Raw genomic sequence first — 27651 nt, 5'->3', positions numbered from 1 at the left:
CATTTCTGTGGCCCTCCTCCGGACCCACTCTAATAGGTCCATGTCTTTCTTGTGCTGGGGACCCCAGAGCTGGACACAGCACTCCAGAATAGAGTGGGAAAATCACCTCCCTTGACATGCTGGCCATGCTGCTTTTTATGCAGTTCAGCATATGCTTGGCTTTCTGGGCTGTGAGCACACATTGCTGGGTCATGTTTAGCTTTTCATCCACCCATGTTCTCAAGTCCTTCTCCACAGGGCTACTCTCAATGACTTAATGTCCCAGTCTATGCTTATGTCTGGCATTGCCCTGACCCAGCTGCAGCACCTTGCCTTTGATTTGTCGAACTTTATGAGGTTCTCATGGGTGAACTTCTCAAGCTTGCCTCTGCATGGCATCCCATTCTTCTATTTTGTCCACTGCACCACTCAGCTTCGTGCCATCTACAAACTTTGAGAGTGCACTCGATCTCACTTTTTTATATCATTGATAAAGACATGAAAGGGCACCAATCTCAAGACAGAGCCCTGAGGAACACCATGTGCCATTGGCCTCCAGTTGGCCATAGAGCCATTGACCACAACTCTCTGGCTGCATCTGTCCATCCAGTTCCTTATCCAATAATTAATCCAGTCTTAAAACCTGTTTTCTCCATTTAGAGATAAGGATGTCATGGGACTGAGTCGAAAGCTTTACAGAAGTCCAGGTAGATGAAAATAATTGGTCTTCCCTTGTTGTCTGCTGCCATTACTCCATCATAGAAGGCCACCCAATTGGTCAGACACGATTTGACCTCAGTAAAGCCATTGCTGGCTGTCTTAGATCACCTCTTTGTCTTGTATGGGCCTTAACATTGCTACCATGAGGCTCTGCTCCATGATCTTCCCAGGCACAGAGGTGAGGCTCACTGGTAGTTTCTTGGATCTTCCTTTCTTCCCTTTTTAAAAACAGGAGTCATTTCCCTTCTTCTAGTCACTGGGAACTTCTACCTGACTGCCATGACTTTTCAAATATTTTGGAGAGTGGCTTGGCAACAACATCAGCCAGTTTCTTCAGGAGCCTGGGATGCGTGTCATCAGACTTGTGGCTATTCAGTTTCATCAAGTGGTCCTGAACCTGTTCTTTGCTTACAGAGGAGGGGACTTTGCTACCCCAGGCCCTACCTAAATATTCAGTGACTTCAGAGATATGGGAAGCCCAAACTGTACTTTTAAACCATTGACCTGGATTGAAGCAGATGTGCTTTCTGGTGTTCGTTTGTCAGGAAACATTTATCTTTGCATTCAGAGTCAGGTGAATAAAGTATATTATTTCTTTTTATTTGGCCACTGAACTAAATAATCACAAATGCTCATTTGCTTTGTTCTGATAGAAATCTTCATCTAACTTGTTATTCATTATGAAAGAAAAATGAAAATATTTTCTTAAATATTTGGGAGGGTTAAATGAAATATTCCTTTCCTGAAAACCAAATTTTGTTTTCATCTGAAGTAGCTTTCATGGCAGCAGGGTACACAGGTGGCCTTACAAATCAACAGCAAGGATTACCAGTATTTAGGTGCACAGGCCAGTGGCCAGAGAACTTTCTGTGGGTAAATTGAAACTTTCCTTTTTCTGTAAAATATTTGTGCTCAAAGCTGGGCCAGAGGATAAGAGAACCTTCTGGTTTCCCTGCTCAGCTAGCTGTGGTAGGGAAAGGAGGTGCAGTGTCTTTTTGGCTTCAGCCTGGTTTCGTGTAGAATTGGAGTACATCACTTGTGGGGCATGCCCTCTGTAGGAGAGACTGAGGCAGCATCAGGTAACTGGATTAATTGCGCTACTATTGGGAACAAAGTTGTCATTCAATTTCTAGTTGAAAGCACTTAGCAAAGTAGTGGAAATCATGAATAAATTGGTGTGACAGAGACTGAAACTCTGTGGGTTGGAGTTGTTTATTTGAATAATCATTTTCGGTGACTCCCCCCCCCATCCTATTCAACTTGATTGGAAACTCCAAATGCTGTTGCTATTGCACAGGGTATTACCAGTTGTTAAGAGGAAGTGGTGACTCTCAGCTTTCTTTGCTCTTGTTCCTGTAGGGAGAATCTGAGATGTTCTGGGGAAAGTGGGCTCAGGTGTGAGGGATGGCTGGGCAGCAATACCAGGTGACAGATCTGCCTTCACTCCCCGTCACAGTCTCACTTATGTGAGGTGTGTATTTGGGAGCAGGTTTTAGCCCTGTGGGAAGGAAGAGGCAATATGAAAGGTTGAAGCAGGAAGAAAAGGAAGGGAAGACTGAAAAGAAAAACTGCCTTTGAAGTCACACTTTGAACCAGACTATGAATTCTTACAAATGTTGTATAAGTGTTGCTCCTCTGTGCCATGGTGAATGAGTCACAAATATTGCTTCTGTGCTTTTTCAAATCCTGTGTAAAGAGGGGAAGTAATGCTACTCCAGCTCTGCTGACTGGGAACTGAGGGGCAGCAGGGTTATGTGATTTGTCTGCAATCATATAAGGGATCTGTGGCAGTGAGGCACCAGAAAAAGGTTGTCTGAACTTCCAGTCCAGCACATAATTATATGCATTGCTCCTAAAAAAGTATTTGTGCAATGTTCTGTGCATATTGGAGAAAAAGAGCAGAAAGCTTTATCTCAAAATTCTGATTAATTTCTATTCAAACAAACGAAGTGACAGGCAGAAATAGTTGCTTGTGATATATCAGTAGTACAGGTATGCTTTTAGCCCATGTAGAAGCCCTTCTGGAAAAATTACTATTTTTGAAGAGATTTAGAGCTATTTCTCTTCCATGAGCTATTTACTTCTTCAACTGAGCTAACATCTATTAAACATTCATTCTAAGTGAAATACCCTCAAGAGTCAATTTAGGTAAACTGTAGTACCTCTTTCTAGGCTAAAAATTGCTTTGTATAATGCATGTAGAAAAAAATCCATTACATTATTTTTTCTGTTCCTCTCAGTCTTTATTGTATTTTGAGATTAATTTTTTTTTATGAGGTAGTAGGGAAGGAGAGAAGAAAGCTCCTTTGTCAGCCGCATAAAGGGACAGTCAGAGCTTTTGTGTATAAGTGCCCTTTTTTTTTTTTTAAATCATGTCTTCTGTTTTCTTCTCTTTGCAGTTGTCTATGTTATCATGACTGCAACTCTCACACTCCCATTGTCATAAGCGATAGTCTAATAACCTTTAGAACTTTAGTCCTTTGGCATTTTCCAGCCTGGCAGCCAGATGGGTGTGTGGAACAATAGTGAAGACAGTGACTTAAATCATGTTGCAATACACAGCCCATCCATTACTTCAAATACTGTATGGTATTTTTAATACCTTGTGCCTGCAGCAGTGGATGATGTTTGAGACTTAGCATTACCTTTGATTACTGTTTGATTTGACAAGCAGCTGCTTTGGGTGGGAGGTAAGAAAAAAAGTGCTGCCAACCAGCAGAGCTTGCTGAGCTGAAAGAGGGTAGGAAGGAGATAAGCAGGTAAGACCTGCCTAAAGGTGGGGGCCTTTAGGAAACTGGAGGGATTGAGCTCATATTCTGGGTTGGTTGGTGGATGGAGAGAGTCTATGGTCTCCTAGCCTTACCCTGATACTCTTGTCACTCTTAGAATTAAGCTTTACTGTGCTGTTTGGGTGTTACCATGTGTTCAAACCCTACCTTGTATCACTACAGGCTGAAGAGGTTAAAGTGTTTAAAAGTGCTCAGGGTGGTCCAAATAATGCTAGCAAGTCCGGTTAGATTGATACCTCTTAAGACCATGGTAGAGGAGTTCTTAAATTCAGTGTCCCAGCAAATTCTTTTCAGTGTAGACAAAAGCATTATGTTGATTCCTCCACTTCATCTAGCTTTGATTATTTTAAAAATCTCTGCTTAATAAAAATCTCCCCCATCAAGTAATGAAGCATTAGCCAGTCCAGCTGAACAAGTTTAAAGCTATTTTCAAGCATGCAGATCTATGTAAGAAAGATTTATCCCTGTGAACATCTGACAAGCCCAGCCAAGCCATTTTGGGACCCTGGCTTGAGAAGATGCTAATTTCTGATGGCTTTTTTTTTATTCGTTTTTTTTCCCCTCTACTCGGTATACTATACTGTGGTTGCAGGATTATGGCAGTCAAACTGCAGCTCACAGTTCAAAAATGCAGATTTTATTTCATTTTCTAGCTGTTGTTTTCTCACAGGACACTTTTGCCAACTGTCTTTCTTTATAAAATACTGAAATGGAACTCTAGGAGCCCTATTCAGTGGCACGGTATTTAATGCCACATTGGAGTGTAGCTGTAAAAAGTTTTTCTTTTTTTTTTTTTTTTCCTCCTTCATCTTCCCTTTTATAAAGCACTGCAAACACATTGTAAAGTAGCAGCAATTTGGAAGGTATTTTCAAGTAATTTCTTAAAAATCCTAATTCATATTTTCATTTTTCTGTACATGAAATATGTCTAAAAAAAGTTGATTTACAGCAAGAAGTGAGAATGATAGGTCAGTGGAACAGGACTCAGGTAACTCAGGTAACTTCTCAACAGAGCTTTAGTAAACACTCTATCCTACTTTTGGTAAGGAAAGAGATACATTCTTCAACTGACATGCTGAAAAGATGGTTCTTAATTTTGGATCTTCTATTTTGGAGGCCACATATGAATTTACCACTTGACCTCTCAGTAATGTGGTATTTCCCACCCAATATTGTATCACAGCAATAACTTTAGCCACAGGGAGCAATTATCCAGTCAGTTTTCAGTATGCATGTGTGAAAGGGTGTTAACACAGGCTATGACTCAGAGACCTTATAGTGTTTTGCAGTGTCTTTTGTGTGGTTTATATTCATGGATGTATTTTTTTTTCCTTTTTTTTATCCTACACGTCCACTCTACATCTAATCTAGGAGTTTCAGCAAGAATTTTTTCCATCTTCATAGCACCAGACAATACGGTCCCTTCTTCCCCAGAAGGGTGCACAGTATTGCAGTCTATTGGGCTGAGAGTGCTGTCTCAAAAACTGCAACAAACTTCCCAGGATGACTTTTGCACAGCACTTTGCCTCATTCTACAGAGTAATGTAGAGTTGTGAAATCAGCCTTATAAGTCAAAACCTTGAGAACTGCATTACCTTAATACTTCAATTTGCCATGAAAAATTGCTAAAGCATATTTCCAGACTTAGTAATTCCTTTAAAAATTGGTTTCTTATTATCTACTTACCTAAATAGCAATTTTACCCTTTTCTGAATATAGATTATTAAATTAGAATAGGTTTAATATTTTCCTCTTCCTGCATCCAAGTTTCTTGAGGCTCAGGAGACCAGACCATGCCTGATGGAACAGGGCAATTCAGTAACTTGATTAAAAGGACTGGGCTGCTCAACAAATAGACCCAGCAAAGGTCCTGTGTTGAAGCTTTCACGCGCCAGCCTTTTAATTTCGGGATGACATTCAATAAGGGCAATAAATTAACTAATCAAAAGGACTTACATGAGTGAGTTAGAGGTGGCTGAACTTGAACTGAGAAAGCATGCACACAGACTGAATAGAAAGGATGATAATCATATACTTGTTCTCCTTTAAAAGGACAGTACATGCTGGGATGCCCACCATATGAGCACTTCAGAGATACACTGGCACTCTTCTGGAGAGAAATACGGTCAAATCTAGGACTTTCTGGGAATTTCCTTCTGCTTTTAAAAAATATTCCTCTTTTAAATATTCACACCAGTGTTTCCAAATCCCCCGCTTTACATTTCCAGCTTCTAATCAGGATACCCTGATAAAAGGGCTGCAAAGCAATCAGTGCATTGCCAGAGCCAAAAAAAGGTCAGTTCAGGCATGACCACATTGCGAATCATATTACTGTGTGAATTAGAAGCAATTCCTCCCATTGTTATTCTAGAGGCAACGCAATTCAATAGTATTAGGAATAGTGCATTAGTACATTTACTGTAACAGTCACATAATATTCCATCATTGTTATCAAGACATGTTTTGATCGAGAAGAGATGTGGTACCAGCACTTGAGGCGTTCAGAGAGTGCCATTCAAATACTGCACAGAGCTCAGAAGGTGCTTTTTGACACACAGGGGGCATTCATGTGCCGTGATGACCGGGTCATCGAGGGCAACCTCTGGTCTTTTGCACCCACTTCTTCTGCTGAACAAGGGATATGGCAGTATAGGCCAAAGCAAGAACCAGGGAGGAAGGGAGATAGAAACAATTCTGAGGAAACACAGACGTTTTTCAGGCTTGGGAGAGGTGGGGATTTTTTTATTTGATCAGTCTGGGTTTTTTTAAATAAACAGCAAAACCCTCCATTTCCACAAGTTCCTGTGTTTCATTCAAGGATCACTGAATCGCAGGATTTTTACATGCCACACCTTGCAGCAGGCTCACTGTGAGCCACTAGCTGTAGCCCACATATCCCTCAGCGGAAAGCTCCAAGGGCAGGCTTGGCAGCAGCCTGCTGACTGATAATCCCTTCTGCAGCCTGTTACACAAATGCACAAGGAGCTCCTGGCACCAGCAAATTCCCTCCAGTGCACAATGCTGATGAGCCTTCGTATAAGCACCAGTGACCTGAAGCAGAGCTCTACCTCATCATTTAAAATTCATCATGCATGTATTCTGTCTTTTAGAATTAGGCCTTTCAGCACCTCTCCCATCTCCTTTTCTGATTCAAGAACAACATCTGACAGGTCTATGAAACTCACTGAAACTGGCAAACTGTAACCTCACAAATTAAAAACAGCCTTTCTTAAAACTGCTTTTTCTTTTTAAACATCCACCATTCATAACATTAATTCAGCTACTACGGTTTGCATTTAGCTTACATCCATTAACATAAAGGAGAATTAAATGATGTACATGAGAGGCTGGGAAAAACATTTTTAGGACTCCATGCTCTTTCAAACTGCCTTTTCTTGCAGGTGACAGATTCAGGTCAGGGTGAGTCTAAAATGGGACACTGTTGCCATGTATAACACTATTACCATGTGAACAAATAGTGCTCTCCCCCTACCCATCCCCTCTACCCCAACACACTCTCAAAAAGACCTATTTAAACATGTTTGTTTTCAGGATGCTTCTGAAACTTTTGCTGGCAACATACAAGGAGATTCCTTTGGTGCTTTTATCTTCCCCATAACCCTGTGTGACACAGACCCATAAACAAAATGCTGACTGTGAGATAGTCTCGCTTGACTTTACTGTAACCAGTAAAGCACAAGGAGTGGAGAACAGAGTAGCAGAAACCCTTCTGAAATAAAGCTTCAGAACAAGATACGTAGGTATGTATGTTTCTGTATATCCACAAGTCTGTTACCATTTACAAGCTAGCAGTGTTCAGGGGAGACCTGTTTTCCCATCATCTTATCCAATTTTTAGTAGAGTAACAGAGTAGCAATTAGAAATATAGGCTCTATGATCTTTTTCTATGGCTGCCAGAGATGAGAAAATGAATCATTGTATATCTAGTTTCTTATATCATTGTTTCTACATCATCAAATCTTCCTTAGTCTAACATCTAATCAGTGCAATGTACTGAGTTTCTTATTCCTCAAGTTCATTTTCTCCCAAGAGCTGCAAGAGCGTTTTACCCTGGAGAACCAAGACTAAAATCCAGATATGATTCAACTAGGGGAGTACAGAATAAAAAATGTAAAATACAACCCAAATAGACTACCCACCCTCGACAAAGACAGCAACTTGAAGTTCTCATTCAACAACCAGCCCTTACCGTAAGGACAGAAAAGATCACTGTGTGATCTTTTAAAGTGATCAAATAAAAAGTTTGATATTCTGCATCAGAAAGTGAATGTTTCATTTAAATTTAAAAGTCTATGATTTATCATTGAATGAATGGAAGAACATTTAAAAAGACAGAAACTATGAAAACGTCTTAAAATAATAGTGAGTTCAATACATCCATAGTAAGTACTTCCAAAGGTTAAATACTTTTCCTATTAAAGCAAACACCTTACAGTAAGACCCTGGCTTGTGCTCAGCTGTTCATAATTGGTTTACAACATTAGTTCAATGTTTTCCTTGTTTGGGTATAATAGGAATCTGAGATTGCTTTGTCAAGAAATCTGCTACTCCTTGCTGTAAATTAACTTTCTAAATAACATATTTCATGTATAGAAAAATGAAAATATGAAATAATTAGGAATTTTAGAAATTATTTGGAGATACCTTTAAATTGTTGCTACCTTACAGTATTCTTGCAGTGCTTTACAAAGGGGAAGATGAAGAAGGAAAAAAAAAAAAAAGGAAAAACCATTTACAGCTACACTCCAATGTGGCATTAAGTACATTAAATGCCACTTTTGTCTGGGAAAATAGGGCTCCTAGGGTTCAATTTGAGTATTTTATAAAGAAAGATGGATGGCAAAAGTGTCCTGTGAGAAAACAACCACCAGAAAATAAAATATAATCTACATTTTGAACTGTGAACTGCAGTTTGACTGCCATAATCCTGCAATCACAGCATAGCACACAGAGTGGAGAAAAACAAAAAAAACCCCACCAGCAATTAGTGAGAAACTAGGCACCAAATAGTGTGGGGCTGTCCCTAACTCTATATTTGGTGTTGTCTTTAATTAAAGGAATAAAATTAGCAGTGACCTGAAGCTAATTAGATTGAAGTTCTACCTGGACCAGCACTGAAGTATGCACCGTTGCACCTTGTGCTGTGACCATAAGGGCTGGGTATAGGAGCAAAGTAGCTTAGCTGTAATTATTTATAGAATTTATGGAATTTATTTCTTGCTTAATTTAAAAGAAGAATGTGAACAATTGCAAACAATATGCAGCTTGTTTCTATGGGCTTCTTAGAATTGCTTCATCTTTACCATTCTTTTGGAGGACTGTACTGGTTCTAGCATGCTGGAAGGCTTAAAATGGTCTAGAACTTTCAGAAAGGACAAATGAAATTAATTATGCCAGGAGATTGTGTTGAGTTGTTGAATACAAAAATCCCTTTAGAAACCTCTCAGCAAATGAACATAAAACATGAAGGAGCTCTACGCCATAGCAGGTTAAGCTATGGAGTCTTCAGCCTCAGCTCTGTGGTCTTGATTGATCAGTCAGTTAAAGTAACTTTTTAAGAATTTAATGAACAAAGCATCTATATTAATATTTCTATTTAAGCCCATCTAAGCCCTGGTTCTTGCTCATTCTAAGGGTGAGCAGCAAATGTCGCATCCCTCTCTAGAGTGCCTTAAATAGAGCTGACAGAAGTGATCTTCCAGCTGCCTGTTGTGTGACAAGGACTTTTTAATGATTTTCTCAATTTTCACTGTGACTCTGAGGTCTGGCAGGAGAGAGCTGGCAGAACAGAAAGAATATTGGTTCCTCAAACTTAATACCACCTCCTTTCCTGAAGATGCTTTTATTTGGAGAATATTTGTGTCTTACTTGTGTTCCAGGAGCCTTTCTTGAATGCAAATGCCAGGATAAACATTCTGGCAATCCTAGTTTAATTATTTAACCTAGAACAATAATTAGGCCTTGTGTGCTTTAAAAACTCTCATATTGTGCAGACACATGTGGCTGAATAATTGATCTGGAAAGTAAACAGGAAACCTCAGCAAATGGTTTCACACAGTGCAAAGACAGAAATATCTGCTGTACAGTGTAGGATCATCGTCATTTCATGACAACCAGTGCAAAGCTGGTAAAAACAGGTAAGTGCATGGCTTTACTCCAAAGCTGTGTATAAACACACACCTTTTCTTTCCAGTGCTTTTTCAGGAATGTTTCTAAGAATGACTAAGGTAAAAGTACTTTTTTCAGTACTGTTTTCTTGATGTGGCTTTGTAGCAAAGGGCTGAGTATTCCAGTTACTGTTATTAGTAGGTCCAATGCATTAATTATTTTCCAGGTCAGTATTAACTTAAATGTATGGTGGTTATGGGTGACAGCCTATGCTTTATATATGCTTGTGTAATTCCCTTGTTACCGCAGGCCAGTTGTTCTCTCCTCCTTGGTGGGTGCCAGACACTTACAGTCATAGGAAATTTAAAATCCAGAAAAAGAATCAATAAATTTGCCGCATTATATTCTGAATTTTTAATAAAAGCCATTGGGAGTACTGCACAATGCTGTGGAACATATTCTGTAGAGCAGCTAGATAAGAAATATTCTTAATGTGAAATGAACTATTGATCATTCTGAAACTTATCCATTTCTTGAATGCCGTTCCTCTGAAGGCTCTGAATTTCATTTTGAAGGACATTTTTTGAGATCTTGGCATTTGTTTGGGTTTTGTTTGGGGTTTTTTTGGGGTTTGGTTTGATTTTTTTTTCATGCCATTCCTGTTGTTACATGTATGAGAGGATTGAAATTTTTTGTGAAAAGAATTAAGCCATTGGGGATATAAATCTGGGTAGAGCCCTGTAATCAAGAGATGATGGGAAATGATGAATGATGTTGCCAAATATTTCCTGAACAGAGCAATTGGGATAAAACAGGACAGGATCAGTTTAAAAGGACCAACTTTCTATGCATGTTTTTAAAGGCAAATTTGAAAAAACAAACTTCACATCATTCATGGACTGTTTCACCGGCAAAATGATTCTGAAATTTTAAAATTAGGCTTTTAGACTTTTTTAAATATTCCTTCCTTTGAGTTTGACTAGATGACTTCCAGATGTTAAATGTTAATTTCCAGATGTTAAATTTAATTTTATGAAATTCTGTTTGTGAAGAATATACTGCTTATTTTGAGCGGACTGTTGCCTTTTTCTCCCCCTTAATAATGATTGTGAATGGAAAGGTACAAACTGAAGGAGGACTTGGCTGCTAAAAAGAGTGTCAATATTGTGGGCGTGTAATCAGAAGTTAAAATGAGATAATGCTTGCATCAGCTATGAACTGTTTTTTGGCACAGATTTGCTAGAAATCAATGGCAACTGTATCAGCATTTTTTGTGTCTCTCTGTTTTTTCAGTCTTTTATATAAGCTATAAATTCACTTAAGCCTAGTAAAAACCTCGTCTTATTTCTAGACGGTACAGCTGTAGTGCAGTCTCCCTAATTTTGTCATTCCTTTTTGTACTGAAAATGTAACCCCACTGTTAACATGTTATTAAGGTTTCTGCACTCAAAGGTCAGCTCTCCCTGGAGTCTACTTTTGTCTGAAAGATGCCATATATTAAAATTTTGTAATAGTTCCCATTAGTTTCAATCCTATAATCTTGGGATCAATCTGGCTGTCCTTCTTCACAGCCTATCAAGTGCAACAAATGCCATAGGTGAGCAATAAAGAGATTGGAATTAGATTCTTCTAAGCAAGAGTTGTTTGCCTAAAGGTTTAAACCTGGCCACAGTTGTGCTGATAAGGCTCCTTTCACTTCAGGTGAAAGGAGTTGCTAACACTTTCAGGTATAAAACAGCTGATCTTTTGAAATAAGATACAGCAAGTATGGGTGCACGTGGGTGCAGGGCTACACTTTTAACCATGATTCCATGATTTCTTTCACTGCATGGTCTGTTTTTTATGCACAGTTAAAAAAGAAATAATACTCTTTTAGTGTAATAGTCCTAGCTGTTAGGAAGGGGATCCAGATCATCCAAGAATATGCTTGCTTTGATTTGTGTGAGAAGAAAGGCCTGTGGTAGCCTAAGCTCTGTGGGTTGGCATTTTTGGTGGGAGTGGACTTGCAAGCAGAGGCCAGAATTCCTTTTGTCCTTCAGCGACTGTAAAAGGAGAGTGCAAACAAACACTCATGGCTGAAAGACTGGATTTCAGATGTTTCCATTAGAAAACTTTAGATAAGGTCAAGGCAATTATTTTTTTTCTACAGACTTACTCCACTGTGGCCGACACAATGGACTGGTGCCTCTGGAGACTATTATGCCCCTGGACATTATTATGTGGATAATAAGATTAGCTTAAAAGCTTGGAGAGTCACTGAATTCATATTTTCAATGTGGGATAAATTTTTCTCAAACAGCATGACTTTTCATAATTGATTGCATTTTTAAAAATGTCAGGCAGAGTCCTGCTAAGTTTATTGATGAATGCAATGGCAGAAATGTAATATAAAGGAGAAAAAAATAACACAGCATGTAACAAACAAATTATGGTTTTCTTTTAAATCTCCTCTTGTCATGGTCTCTTTGAAGGATGCTGCAATATATCTTTCAGAACTAATATTACAGCTCGTTGAATATTTGTGAATGATTAAGATGTCAGTTCCCCTGGCCAGCTTTTTAACAGGGAGGATGTTGCCAGGGCCAAAGCTCCATGATGAAACTGTTTGGATGAGCTGCTCCTTTTTGCCTTCGTAAAGAAGCCAAACTGTCAAATACCTTAACACTAAAAAGATTTATCGAGTTATGCCATGACTGTGAAGGGTTTAGATAGCTTCTGTCACCTTCATTGGATCGGATATGTGCCCCACTGGGACTGATTGATCACTTGGTGCTTATCAGTAGATAAGTGTGTGAACTGTACTGAGAGGTACTGATTGAGCTGCCAGGTGCCATTACAGAAACTTGTGACAATTCCAGCATTAGGTGATCCTGTGCATTTATATACTGTGATTATAATGTGATTGCTTGGCTGAGTAGGTAGTTATTTTTTTTTGGTTGGTTTGGTGAACTCTTGTTCTTTTTTTGTTTGTTTTCTATTTTTTGTTTGCTTGGGATTTTTTTTTTAAATTAGGGAAGGGGAAAAAGAGTTATTATCTTAACAGCTTTCTCAGTTCATGCAGATGTTAAGTTTCCCCAGCAAAATAAAAAAACATGGGCAAGTGTTCTCTGCTTCTACATCTATATATAACTCCAGACCTGCAACCTTCTGTTCTTATGGATAAATGAATAATTAAGAAAACCCAGAGAAAGACACGTGGATTGAATTAAGCACTTAATTTCTTCAGAATGTGGAGAGCCTTTATGGTGTCCTGTGCAAATTGAAGAGTCACATGAAATTATTTCAGGTACTAATGCCAGCAGAAGTTCATCTTTGTGGATGCTGAAAGCAAGTATAAATGTTATTTTAAAGAACAAAAGCACTGATAAACTCCATGGGATTGGTTATCTTCTGATATGTCTCTAGGAGAGACAAATGCATCTCTTAATACAGGCATAATCTGATGATAACCTAAAACTTAATTCTTCAAAATTTATGCTTTTCTTGCTGCAGGTTTCAGCAACACTTTGTCTTCAGTACTTATGATCTTAATGAAGCTGGGATGCTGTTTTGCACTAAAGAGAAGTTATTATTAAGGTGTTCTAACACTTCAACTATACTACACCATTTTGAAGTGCTTACTGACTTTAAAAGAATTTTATATTCAAATTTGTTTCTAACTGCAAAGGAAAGCCAAAACATCCCTTAAGTAAGGTTCCAAGAAAGTGACATTTTCATACTTTTAAAATAAAACTATGGTGGTCTTGTCTTTGAACAAACCTAGGTCCTCTGTGTTGTAGAGGGACTTTCCTCAGTCTTTCCTCAGAGGAGAGGTGTTCCATTCCTCTGATCCTTTTTTTTTTGGCCCTCCTCTGGGCAATGTTCCAAGTGTGATCTCATGAGACCAGAGTAGGGTGGGGAAAATCACCTCCTCAACCTGCTGGCCACAATCCTTTTGATGCAACCCAGAACACAGTTGGCTTTCTGGGCTGCAAGTGCACAGTGCCAGCCTGTGTCCAGTCTCTCATCCGCCAGCACTCCCAAGCCCTTCTCAGAAGGGCTGTTTTTAATCCCTTCATTCCCCAGCCTGCTTTGCTACTGCGGGTTGCCCTGATCCAGTTGCAGGACTGTTGCCTTGTTAAATCTCAAATCTGTATCTCTCCAGTCATCCAGAAGGATGTTGGGAGGGACCCAGATAGTCCAGATAGTTGACATCCATAACTCTTTCCCTTGTCCACTGAATAGTCACTCCATCACAGAAGGCCATTGGGCTGGTCAGACAGGACTTGCCCTTGGTGAAGCTGTGCTGACTGTCTTCAGTCACCTCCCTGTCCTCCATGTGCCTTAGCATAGCTGCCAGGAGGATCTGGAAGGGCTAGGCAACACTTTGGTTGGATTTGGAAAGAGCTCAGATGAGGAGATGAGAACAGGGGAGAGACTGTTGCCCCCTTCCTTCTTAGTGTACTTGCTACAAAGGTCCAAGTGTTATATGCCTGTGACAGAAACTGTCATCCAGGAGTAATTGGTCTCCCGTGTGACATGAACTGAGAGTGGATGAGCAACATTCCTTTGTACAGAGCCCACTGCCAGGGACTGTATTGTGTCACAACCTTTACTTTGATATGGCCTATAGTAGACAGGAATGTCTACTGCCACTGTGAGGTTCCACTTCATCTTGAGCAGCAGATACCTATGCAATAAAAACTCTTCTGTCTTGTTAATGCCTGTGTTTTGTACCGCCATGTGTGTGTTGGAATGGAATGCCCGCTTATGATTTGCTTTCTGAATAACTCTCGTGTAGCTTCCCGCTGTGAAAAGCAAAGCCAAACACTTGAGGGTCAGGAAATGCCAGAACAAAATATGCCATGTGGACTTAATTGAGCCTTTTAGTTTGTGTGTGTGTTATGACACTGTCTTTTATGAAGGGATCGTATGCCTGTTTTTCTGTGACAGTCCTGCAACAAGAGAGCCTTTGCCATCTTAGGTGGCAATTTTACCACTCTTTTTGAGAGCAATGGGTTTGTAAATTACTCACTCCATAACTTTTCTGCAGCAAAGATCAAATGCTGCAAAAAGCAAGTGAATACAGGGACTCCACAGCCCTTTGATGTAAATGACATCTTTACATTGTCTTCAGTAGAGTTCAGAATGGGCTTCAAATTCAGACAAAATTTGGACTTGAACTTTTTCTTTTTCCAATGACTTCATTGATAGGAAGACATATAGAAGAATGACTTCAGTACAGCTTCCTTAGGTTTAGAACCTCTTTTGTTTGTGTTGGGTTTTTTTTTGTTGTTGTTGTTTTGTTTTGTTTGTTTTTTGTTTGGGGTTGGGTGTTTGTTTTTTTTTTTTTCCAGACATTAAATAATATGAAGCAAAGTGGTTTGGGGTTTTTTTTCTGTTTTTTAAATATTTGTCTCGATGCTTCATTGTTCAAGTGGGATCCGTGATGCAATTCATTAGACTTCTCCTTAGGTGAAAAAAGCATCCCAAACAGTAAAGATTTATGTTCCAATCTAGTAATGCAATTTAAAGTGTTGTAAAGAATCTAAAATTAGGTAAAAAATCAATCCTTCTATAATCAAGAGAACTGCAAAGAACAGAGCATTTAATAATGTAAGCTGTGTGTAATTGTGATGGAAGATTCACAATACTTAAGGCTTAGGATATCACTTGAGAAAATGTTAAATGTTTTTGAAATCTTCATAGCTGTATTGCTTATCTTTTAATTAAAGAATATTTGTGTAAAAAGAAACATAAGGGTATTTTGATCTGTTGAAAAATCAGTTACTGCAAGAGAGCCTTGCCTCTGATATACACTTACTACTTCCATATGTACATTGCAAACTTACTGTAAGGGAATCTTTGGTCAGTTGGGGTCACCTTCTGACTCTGTCCCCTCCCAGCTCAGTGTGCACTCCAGCCTACTGACTGGTCAGGTGGCATGAGGAGCAGAAAAGCTCTTGATTCTGTGTAAGCCCTGCTCAGCAATAACAAAAACTTCCCTCTTATTATCAACACTTGTTTTTGCAAAACAAAACACAACCCCATACTAGCCACTGCGAAGAAAATTAGCTTTATTCCAACCCAAAACAGCACAGCACATCTACTGGGGATAAGACTCTCCTCATAAATCACTAGAACACCTTGAGGTATGATAGAATGCTCCGGATTGGAGAGCCACAAGAATCCTGCAGAAACACTGAAGAAATACTACTCAGTAGGCATAAAATTATTTTAACTGAGCAAATAGTTTTGAATAGATACTTTATGTACTGTCTCTCCCTGTGTTTGCAGAATGTCCATGAAGAAGGTTGTAATGTGTTAGTGTATTTGCTGTTCAATATAATTTAAGTAGCAAACAACATTCTTCCATGAACATTGATTTCCATTTTTATTGCATACTTGTGACCAGCCAGTGGGTGTTATTTATTCTTTCTGATTTGATTTATATGGCCAAAAGCTCATGGAAAGAGGGTTTTCTCTTTGGCATAGGAAATACTTTTTTCATTAAAGTTTTGTCCCTTGTTGCTCTGGAAGGAAAATGTGGAGACATTTCTTCCCTTTTTTGAGTGAAGATAGGTGGGCCTGGTATAATTATGGTCTCCTGTAGTAATCATCACTGTTTTTTGGAGCAGCTGCAGACTTTGTGCAAGGAAATTTACTGGATACATTTGACTCAGCAGTCCTGATCTACTTTCTTATTTCTCTTGCCAGCTGAAAGAATCCTATCCCTACTCAAAAAGCATCTATCTGTGTTAGAGACAAAGAACGTTAGTACCACACTGTGTGTGTCCTCTGCATTCCACCTCTCTTCTATTAGATCTCATTCTAGAGCAGCAGACTCAGCTGTCTGTAGCTGGCAATAGGTGTGACATTGCAGTGCTGCCAAAAAAGTTGGGAAGCTGGCCACGGTGGAGATGGGACAGAAGGACTCTGATAAGTTTGGCAAAGAGAAATAAATAGAAAAGGAAAGTCACATGGTGACAGTTTCTAAAAGGGTTTAATGAGAAACGTTGCTTACTGTGTTTGTTTGAGGGGAACCCTGGTTTCTGTCTTCTCAAGAGTCTCAATCCTGCAGCATGTTACATGTCTGAACTCCCACTAAGGGGATGTTTAGGGCAGGAACACCTTGCTGTGTTCATAACTAATCTCTATTGGTCTATGTGCTTTTCTTACCTGTCATGGCTTTGACCATGCAAAAGTCCAAAAGGGAAGCAAATGGTCCATTTTGATTATTGTCAAGATTTTCAGTTGTGCCATATATCTCTTTTCTAACTTAAGAACATGTGGGTACACCTACTGCATTGGCGGTAGAGGATAAAATTAGTATTCCAAATATTAGCCTTGGGATAGAACATTGGCTACTGGGAAAAGAGTAGGTCCTCTCCAACTTCACTGGAGCTTGGCCAGTCACAGCAATTGTGTATTTAGACCTGTCTCAGAAGACAAGAGTTGTCTGTGGTTTTGGTTTGGACTTTTTTTTTGAGGCAAAAAGGGGAGAAGGACTTCAGTTTTACCTTTTGTCATTTGTAATGACTGTCCCTCTGTTTTTGAATAGGCAGGGTCATTGTTTATTTTGGTGATTACTTGGAGGTCATCTCTTAGTTCCCTAGGCAACCGGTAGGTAAATGAGCTTCATTGCTTGGTGTGGAGACTATGTTTTGATTTGAATTAATGAAGTAGGATCCAGTGCACTAGTTTGTACCTAAAAATTTACTGATCTAAGGTGGAGTAGTATAGGAAATCCTAAAGGTTGTTTGGGTATGCAGACTGTATGAAAGGCAATGTGGAATTTTCCTTCCAAATGAAGATATTTTCTCTCATTTTAAAATGTGGTTTGTAGAACAGATGCCTGTCTTGACTCCTTCAGTAGGGAGACAGCTGGCTAGAGGTGCTGCTTTCTCCCTCTGGATCACTGGTAAACACCATACTCACAGGTGTTTTGTAAGCAGACCGAGGTATATAGGCATTTGTGATCTTGCTTATTTGAGCAGTGGTAGGAATGAACTGGACAGGCACAGGTAAGTGCTAATAGTTTTAAAGTGCAACAGGTTACCAACTAATATGTATCTCTTATTTTCCACACACTTTCCACCATAAATTTTATTGCCCAGATGTTTGAGTTCTGATATTCATTGTGCTATATCAAGCCAAACTTAATTATTTAAGGGATTCACCTGCCTCTGTGTGGTTTGACCTTGAATGACAGTTGTGACATTCTTATGGAGATGAGCGGTAAAGGAAAATAAAGCAAAAAGCTTACAACTAGAATGGGCAGAGACTAGAATGATATAAAAAATTGTAACAGTGAAGAATGCATCAGTGGTTTCTCCAGCCTAATCTTCCAACAGCACCAGACCAGGACAGAAGCAGGACCGCTCCATCCTCATTAATAGACGGGGAAGGTGAGAAACAGTTTGGTCTTTATTTGCTGCTGGGGAATATCAGGTTCTTGGGCATGCATGTGATTGAGAAACTGAGGTACAATTTGGCATTCTACTTTGGGGTAGTTTGAATCAGCTTACACTTTGGGTAGCCTCTTTCAGCCTCCTAGAACAAAACACATTGTTTTACATAAATGCAAAGTTTAAGTGCTCAGTTTCTCTTGATGGCAGGTCCTGATTCTGCTGATGCGGTGGTAATAAGTATTTACCAGTATAGGGTAAAATCAGGTTAGACAACTGGCTAAACCAGGCTAGATTGAAATGGTTTCTTCTTTCCTGTAAAGACTTGGATTTGTTCTCATGTAAGCTAACTGACTGCTGGCTGTTAGGTAAGTAATGCAGTTTTACACAGTTTGGTATTTGTGTGCACTCTTGTGTATTTGTGTTATAAATGAAGAAGACATTGGGCCAACAGAATAGGGATGAGTTCCTCCTACTTGGGATCTCTGGTGTGTCAGCTTGGGAGTTTTCAGCCTGTGGCTGCTTGAGGGGCAATATCAAAGATTTCTTGCCTTTAAGTCTTTATAAATGAAGGATTAGCATTTCCTGAAATATACCACTGCAAATGGCATGGCTTAAATAAAATTATTTTATACATGGCAAAAACTGAAATGCGTAAATAGTGGGTAAGAAATTGAGTGATATTTGAGCAAAACTGAACAAAATATTTTGAGTTTTCTTACAGACAGATTGAAAAGATGATTTTGTGGCCTTTTAACCTTTGCTAGACTAAACTTAATGTAATCAGAAATACAATTTTTTTTTTTTACTTAAAGCTGTTTTTGAGGAAGCATTTTCTACTTCTTTATTTTTTTTTTTTTTGACAGAAAACTTCTATGTGAACCTCTGTCTGATTCAAGTATTCCCTGTTTGTAGATGGGGACAACAAAATTATGTTTTGATATCTTTGAGCTTTTATCTTGCTGTTGGGGGAGTTTGAGGCTGTTGTTTTTAAAAGTACAAAACAGAGACCAATTTTTAAACATAAGAAATTGAAGATGAGAATACTGGAAATAAGGCAGTAGAAAATACTCCTTCTTCTCTGAGCTGACTCTTTGCTTATTGCTATAACTACTGAAGAAAGGCAAGGATGGCAAACAGAAATGTAAGTTCCAGCAAAGTTAGAAATTGCAACCTATGTGGCAAATTAGAAACCCATGATATTAATACCAACTAAGAGCCTTTATTAGAGTCTGTTTCAATAAGTTTGTTTCCAAACTTCTTTTGACTTGCATAGACAATTTTATGTCTAGGCAGATTTGAAGTATTAGACAGAGATTTTTCTACCTAAGTTTCATGTTATAAGAAATACTAAGTGCACAGGGCAGTGCATAGATAAGCTGAGGAAAGAGAAAAGATTAATACCCTTAAAATTTCACAACCATTTTAATTCAAGTTTTAATTTTAAAATACAGCAAAGAGAAATTATAACCCATTTTGAACAATCTGTAGGTAAAAGTAGCACTAAATATTTGATTTTCTCAGTGCAATCTTTGTTTGAGCAACGTTCTGAGGGAAAAAACTTCAAATACCATTTGTCTGAGTTCAAATGGGTCACTGACTGAAAGGAGTTATCCAGGAATTAAAAATACCAAATAGTGAAAGATAAGCTTTATATAGTTCTCTTGATTTATCATTGCATTCTACTAACCATCTTGCTAGTCAGACACATCATTACAGCCACCAGACTAAACCTGCAATAATTTGTTTTACCTTTCTTGAGTGTCCCTTAAAGGGATGCATGGGAAGTACTACACCCCCATAAAAGATGTTTGTCTCTGTATTAATAGTTACTCCGTAGGCAGTGTGTAAATGAGTTATTCAAGATCTTGCAGTTTTGTTCATGGGGTTTGACCTGCCAAAGTGTTCATGCTTTGCAAATAGTAAAGTCATTTATGGATGCAGCTCCTGGTTGGAATATGCTGTTTGTTTAAGGTAACTATGATATTCTAAAGCCTGTCTTCTCCCCATAACATGCAGGAAATGGCAGCAATATTTTTCTTTTTTAGTCCTAAATTGTTTTAACTGAGTTAACCAGACCTTCTGACACACACCAGCTAAGTAAGTCAGTGAAGTCAAAGGGAATCCTAGAAGGATTTGAGCTTTGTTCAGTGTTAAGAGGGGAAGGCCAAGGGAATGTGGTCTTAGTGCTGTCATCAGAGAAGATGGAGCCAGGGTCTTCTTGGAGGAACAGTGGTAGGATGTATGGCAGCAGGCATAAGCTGCAGCAAGGAAACAGGCAACAAAATACTCAAAGAGATGGTGGTCAGGCACTGGAATAGGGGCCCAGAGAGGCTGTGGGATCTTCTTCCTTGGAGACTGTCAGTACTTACCTGAACTAGACCTGCTTTGAGCTAGGGTTTGGAAATAGAGACCCCCAGAGGTCCCTTTCAACCTAAATTACTCTTATCACACAATTTACCTGCATTAACGTTATTGGAGACCCAGTGCAATTTGACTCTAGCAACACAGTATCTTGTCAGATGTTGAAGTGTCAGTGACTGAGAATTAAAGAGCTCCTTTGTGGTATCATTGACAACAGGATGTAGGTATGTTCAAACTGCTCTGAGATTTTTCTTGAGCAATCTGTCTAATTTGGAAGCATAATCTTGGCAGAGATCTAAAATAGAAAAGATGGTCATAGGTTACTTACCATAGATGGAAAGAACATGGCTATTCAGAGGCTGAAAAAGAGGAGGAATGGAAAAAGCAAACTGAAACTTCATACTTGAAGTAGTAGCTAAATAAGAAATGCTACAGTAATCAATTGATTGAAACAGTTTCCTTAACATGTTGCAAAATGCTCACTTTCCTGTAAAAGGTAAAAGTAAGAGCCAACACAGGTAGGAAATGTACTTTCATGTCAGGCTTTCTAGTTTATGGTAAAAATCTCATGAGAAGAATTGGAGTGTTCCTCCAGTAAGTATTAAATATTTGTCAGTGTTATTTCTACCTTCAATTAAGTTAATGCTCAAGATGTCTCTTTTTATGTGCTTCATTTAATAACATATTACTCAAGTGAATCATTTGAAGAATTCTTCAGTGAAATATAGAAATAATTTTCATATAACATCAGCAAGTGAACATCTTACTCAAATGTATTTCTCTGTACTTAATATCCCAACATGGTTTTTGTTGATGTATTTACACCAAAGTTGAAGCAATTTAGAACACTAAAAGGTATGACTGTGCATTCCATCTCATTACAGACTTAATGCAACAGCAGTCAAGGACCTCGTTATTGTAGAGGGCAGAAATTATAGGTAAAATTTGAGGTTTGGCTCAGGAGTATAAAGAGTGTCATCCATCATTCACTGGGTCAGATCTCAATTGCTGTAATATTTGTAACTGGTAGAGAGTGCTTATGACTGAAACAGCAGAATGCTTTTAAAAAGGCATATCTTTTCTGATATTTTAGAACATTTTAGTTCATCTTTTCTATAGGTATTCAAGGCTGGATTTGATACCACAGTTATAAAGAAGTATTTAAAGATCTGTCTCTGAATTTTGATAGACATGAATTGAATGGACAGATCTGTGAGGGCACGCATTTACTATAACCCATGTTCTCTATTATTAATTTGTATGGAGTTTTTTGTTTTTTCTTTTACTCTCCCAGCACCTATCAGGGCTGCTGACCCTAGAGAAGGAAATGAAAAACAAGTGTTCCACTTCTCTCTATTAAGAGGAACAAAAATGAAGATCTTGGATTCCATACTCGTGAAGGCCTTTCAAAACTCTTAATTCTGGAGTTACCTTACACTTGTGTACATTGAAACATGTTGATGCATTAGACCATTAGTTATATGAAATTATAATCTTATCTTTTTTTAAGTTACAAAAAATGTCTATGACTATTGGATCTATTTGCCCTGGATCCAGAATAAGACAGAGATAAACACACAGTAAATATTAAATGCCTTGTGTGGTTGAAGTATTCGAAGACCAATTTGAGTATCATCTGTTGTTACAGTTGTGTTTTGGTTATTGTCAACATGTTATTCCTAATTCTAAAAATATGTAGGTGTACAGGAGTCTGATGGCTGTCCTCTTAGAGTTAAAACCAGATATAAATACTTGAACAAGGAAGACGTTGCTTTGTGCTCTGAGCAACTATCAGGTTTTAGCATATTCTAAATTTTACGTTTTCTTTAGTTCTTGGCAGCTCTCACAGAATACTTGGAATCTAGTTTAGTTATCACCACCCCTTTTTAGCATCATGGGATATCTACTGAGGCTTCTACTCTTCTGTGTCTTAGGAAATATTAATCTTTCCACAAGCATGAGGAGTTTTACCAGGCTTGTTTGATGTTTCTGTCTCTTGATGGTGAGGCCAAGAACACGACAGTACAAGTTCTTGTCAGTCAAGTGCAGGGCATGTAGCTTTTGTGGAGGAAAAGTCAGGCACAACCAGATGTTGCAGTTTGACTTCACACTTTTATTTTTACCAAAACTCTTCAGCATCACTTTTGAGTGAAGCACTGACAGCTGTTTTATTTAGGCTTATAAAGCTTTCAACTGTGTTGGTATTTCAAACATGCTGGCGACTTAGACATCTACCTGAGCTAGGCTCAATGAAATGCTTGTTTTCTCTCTTCCTGAGTTTCACTTAGGCTGCTGCTATTTATCCTTAGAGCAAAGATTGTCATCTTCTGAGGTCTTCCACCACCATGTAAAGCAGACTATTACATCATTGTGACTCTGCTTTGTCATTCCTTATCTCCCTGATGCTTTGCAATTGTCTCTTGGTAAGCAGTGTAGGAGAGTTGATAAATTTCTGTTCGGAGAGCAATCATATTCAGCAGAAGGCAGGTGAGGAAGTGAATTAACAGTTTCACAGGTTTGGAGGGAAAGCCTGGGAATGCCTTTAAACTGTCAATTCATACAGAACTATATCTCCCTGAAACAACATCTCAGCCTTGGCCATATTGATCACCATGACTGGTCTACTCTGGCCTCAAATCGGGAGGCCTGGAGACACACCATCTATAACGCAGCTGTCTCCTTTGAGAACACACGCAGGATCACTCTCAAGGAGAAAAGGCAACGCAGAAAGAACCGTGTTTTGCAGAATATACCATCCAAAGAGTCTTTCTGCTGTGCCTTTTGCAATCGGATATGTCTGTCTCGTATTGGCCTCCTAAGTCACCAACGTGCCTGTAACAAATGTGGATAGAGCCTTCCAAAATCTTCGTTCGCGAAGCCCAGCCATACAGAACTATATCTTAGATAATCTGATCAGAGTAATTGCATTTATGAAGTAGAACAATCTGGCTGGAACTTTAATACCAACCTCTTGTGTCTCTTCTCCCTTGAGGGCTGTCACTGCCGGCTTATTGGCACTGCTTTCTGTCTGTCAGTGGGTGGTTCATGGACTTTATAGCACTTTGTCCTGTAAAGACAGATGTAGGTGAAGCCCTGTGCAATATGTGCCCAAATCCAAGAGTACTGCTTACGTAGTGTGAACTTCACAAAATATTCTCCTACCAGGCAGTGATGTCAAGATCAGCAGATGTTATGATGTTTTTTGTGTGTGGCAGTTGGCAGTAGGACTTCCATCAATAGTGATGGTGTCAGTCCATTTTTTTTATGTGCATTATTTTAGGAACAGAGACCCCCTTCCTTCTGCCTCCAAACTCTATAATAACTAACAGAGCTAAATTGTTTGTTTTACCCTTTTGTTGTCAGTACATGCTAACAAAGACTGATGGGGACTTGCAGATTTCACAAGGAAGATGTAACTCTTGTGTATACTCATAGGTTCCTTTTAGAAGTGTTTAAGAGACAACCTTGTGTCAGACAAAGTTTTATAAAAGACATTCCAAGTATCTTGCTTCTCATCTGTGTTAGTTGTTGACAGATATTTCTCATATCCCAAGAATTCCCAAGGAAGAGAAAAGCTTGAAAACTCTTGGTGGTTTGGGTTTCTAGAGCTTGTTTTCAAAAGTAATATTTAGCCAAAGCCTTGGCACTGTGTCAGAAGGAAGTAGCTCTGCTATAACATTGCTGACAAAGCTCTGTTGCTTCCAGGGCCCAGGTTAGGATCTATATGAGGCTGCGCTGTGTCCTGACGCATTAGGACCCATCTTTAGTAGCTCAGTAGAGCACAGATCCTGTGGAGCATGGACACACCAGCAGAGGAATGGCACGACACTGGCACCAGCAGTACATTTGGCACTGGTAGGACCTTTTGCTGACAGCATGCTGCAATTCTTTTATGAGTCAGTTTGATACCAAAAATAGCTACTAGCTTCTTTGGAGACTATCATGGTACGGGGCTACTTTGATTGCAAAACACTCCAGACAGGGAGTAGGATATGGCTGAAAAGTCAGACTGAGCTAGTAGAAATGAATCTAGGAAAGAAATTAACACTCTATATAAGTATAATTTGGCTGGCAGAGCTGCATATCCTTTAGGATTTTCTGGTGCCTACAGTTGGAGCTGCAATGTGATCGTATCCCTTGCCAATTTAGCTGAGACAGTTTCAGCGTGTGCTTGGCCTAAGTCTCCTGGGTGACACTTCAAACATTTGATCAAGGATCTTGAAAAGGAAATAGAAAGTAAGTAAATGACAAGGAGACAAGAAAGGCTCATGCTCTAACTTAAACTAGTGGTACAAACCCAATCTGTTGTCCCTGAACCTCTGTTGCAAAGGAAGTGAACTCAGGACTGGCTGGCAAAGGTGTTCATTCCCCAGCAGCCCCCTGAGGGTGGGCAGACTGTCCCTTGTGTGTCAGAGTCCCAGGAGGCCATAGGAGTTCTGGTTGTTACTGAGAGAGAGGTCAAGCATGTTTGGCAAGAGACTATAAAGTGAGAGAGCAACTGCTTGCGGCACTGTCTGTCGCTCCCTTTCTTCTGCTCCTGTACTACCTGACAGAGCAACTTGACTTTAAAGCTCAGTTCCAGTTTTGGGCTCATTGTGGCCCCTGTGTAGTAGGTAAATTTAGGCTTTCTCACACTGCTAAGAAGCCCTGAGCCAACTTATAGTAAGTATACCTTCTGGTTATGTTGCAAGTGCAAGAACTAAACAGTAAATGGTAAGTTCTTCTTCACTGCTGTTCTTGATGTGCCTATCTTTGGATTAGCAGCAGGAAGCAGCTTCTCTTGTAGAATCATTTTTATGCTGCAGGAAAAACTATTATAGCCATCTGTTGAGGAAAATTAGCAGTTTGCAATATGTTACATCTGTAAATGGATAAACTCTTTCAAGCATGACATGTGTTTATATACATACTTTGGTGTAATTGAGTGTAACTGAGGAATACAGCTTGCTGCTTCATTACCAAGTAACAAGCAATAGGACCCGAGGAAATGGCCTCAAGTTGCACTAAAGGAGGGTTAGATCAGACATTAGGAAAAAATTCTTCACTGAAATGGTTGTGAAGCACTGGAACAGTCTTCCCAGGGAAGTGGTTGATTCAGCATCCCTGGAGGTATTTAAAAGATGTGTAGATGTGGTGCTTAGAGACATGGTTTAGTGGTAGACTTGGCAGTGCTGGGTTAGTGGCTGGACTCATGATCTTAGGGGTCTTTTCAACCTAAACAATTCTATGATTCTCTTCTAGCTGATAGCCAGTGGGTTTTTCCAAGGTGGGTAAAAGGTAATTGTAATTTCAAATGTATTTTATGTGTGTGTAGGTGATAATGCAAGGATTAACATAGTAGACTATAAATCTTTCTTGTTGTTCAGAATTGGCTTATTATTTCAAGAATTGTTTCACCTCACTGAAGGCTCTCAGCTGATAGCAGAACTGTGACTGCTACACCTTGGAGTGCTGGGATTATTTGATTTTGTTCCAGGCTTATCTTTCTCTGAAGTATAGCGAAATATCCAATTATTTAAGATTCTTGGATAAGTAACTGTATTATTAAGCTTCAGTTCTTGTTATGACACCTTTATTTTCCCTCTAATACCTAACTGTGAGAGTTGATTTAAGAAAAGCAGCAAACACATATCCTTGGAGTGAATAAACTTCTGTTCCTGTGTTTCATTTGATATATCGCTTAGTACAAGCAGCAAACGAAAATGGCAAACCTAAGGAAATTGTAATGGCTTTTAGTGATAAGTAGTCAAATAAATATCACATGCTAGTAGCTTTGAAGTTTTTGATTAGAGAGATTCAGTTGAATTTCTGTGATTTACTAGGCTTACACGTCACTTATATTCACAAACCATGCATGCTTGCATATAATAGGTTTGGGTTTTTGTGTGTGTGAAACTCCTCAATGTGATGTTTGCAGTGGATTCAATGGTCCTGAGCTTTTTCATGTATCGATGCCTAATCCCTGTGCTTACAGCTGCCTGTGCTTCAGGTATTATCTCCGCTGTAGTATGCCAGACTCCTGAAACCCAATAGCAAAACCAGTAGGCAAATCATTTGCTTATTTGGCAGCCTGAATTTTACTGGGGCTTCATATTATTCAGTCCCGCTCATAAATAATCGGCTCAGGGACTCAAGTTATAGGACAGTTTGAACTTTGTTGGCATTTCTTTCTCTTGCTTTTTAAATACATTTTTGACTTCTATAATGGTGAGAAAGGGCTGTGGAACATCAGTTCTAATGGCTTTGCAAATCAAAATGAGATTAAGAATGAAGCTACTTTCATTAATGTTTTCTGAGTTAAAATATGTCATTTTTATGAGCAACACTGGGACTGTTTAATGCTTTTGCTTGACATTATTGAGCTGCAAGTGAAGGATTTAGATAGGAATATTTAAGGAAATAAAACTGTGGGTAATAAGACAATTGTGGGGCTAGCTGTTACTGTGTGTCAGCACATAGATGCATCAATCTGTTTTCTTTCTGACCTCTACACTGTTCCAAATAAAATACATTCTGTTATTAAGACACCACAATGTCTTAGAAGATGTCATTTTATAAACAGGACAAAATACACACCCTCTGTAACCAGCCTGTAAGCCAACCTTGTTGTGGGAGAGGCAGACTCCTTGTGACTGGTACAAATCCACTGAATGCAAATAAAACAGACTTTGGTTAATTCTGGGGGAAAAAAATCTCTGCTGCTTTTCCAGTAGTAAATGTTGATACTGTTTTCTAGTAGGGGAGTTGTCTGCATTTATCTCTAGGAAGGTTATTGTGATCTTGTGTTTGTTCGGCCTCCTGTCTTTCTCCTGTATATTACAGCGTTGTAAGCAGGAAGACACTGGAAACTCTGCGAAGTAAGAGGTGACTAATGGCATTAGCTACATACTAAAGGAGCAAGGGAGAATCTTAGATTTGCACTTCTAGTAGAGGATAATAGAATATGTGTATTTTAGTGACTGACTCTTACAGGTGCTTTGCATTGCATTGAGTCTGACTTCAGTGGGGTCCACTCAGAGCATCCAGAACTGGCCACTGCTCCAGTTATCGTGGGGGTTTCCCCTCTCTTAACTGGAATGGGGTTATTTATATAGGGATAACACACTTTTTACAGTGTTTTGTCATACATTAGGTGTCTCAATTTCTTTCTAGTGACTTTCCCTTCTCCCCTTATAATTGAAACAGCTGGTTCTATGGTAATGAGTCCCTTTGAGCTGTCAGTGTGTGTATATTTCCATTTACACTGCTGGCACTTTGTTCTGAACCTTCTCCCCTTCTGTCCA

General features: G+C 39.1%; 1 protein-coding gene across 3 annotated transcripts in view; it reads left to right on the top strand.

Annotated features, from left to right (window-relative positions):
• Window positions 1–27651, top strand: part of CPNE4 (copine 4) — a 227611-nt gene that overhangs the window by 12555 nt on the left and 187405 nt on the right. Inside the window, exon 1 of one of the 3 annotated variants that reach the window (XM_027748556.2) lies at window positions 24135–24223. The exons of the other annotated variants lie outside the window; for them this stretch is intronic. Coding sequence (XP_027604357.1) covers window positions 24166–24223 — 58 coding nt within the window. The 5' untranslated portion in view covers window positions 24135–24165. Of the gene's footprint in view, window positions 1–24134; window positions 24224–27651 lie in introns of those variants that run through there. 3 annotated transcript variants of the gene reach the window in all.

Source organism: Pipra filicauda, unplaced genomic scaffold, assembly GCF_003945595.2.
Source record: "Pipra filicauda isolate LSUMZ 115617 unplaced genomic scaffold, ASM394559v2 scaffold231_size1239837_pilon, whole genome shotgun sequence".
NCBI classification, from domain to species: domain Eukaryota; kingdom Metazoa; phylum Chordata; class Aves; order Passeriformes; family Pipridae; genus Pipra; species Pipra filicauda.
The sequence above is the reverse complement of the archived record's forward strand: the minus strand, read 5'-3'. Positions and strand labels throughout refer to the sequence as shown.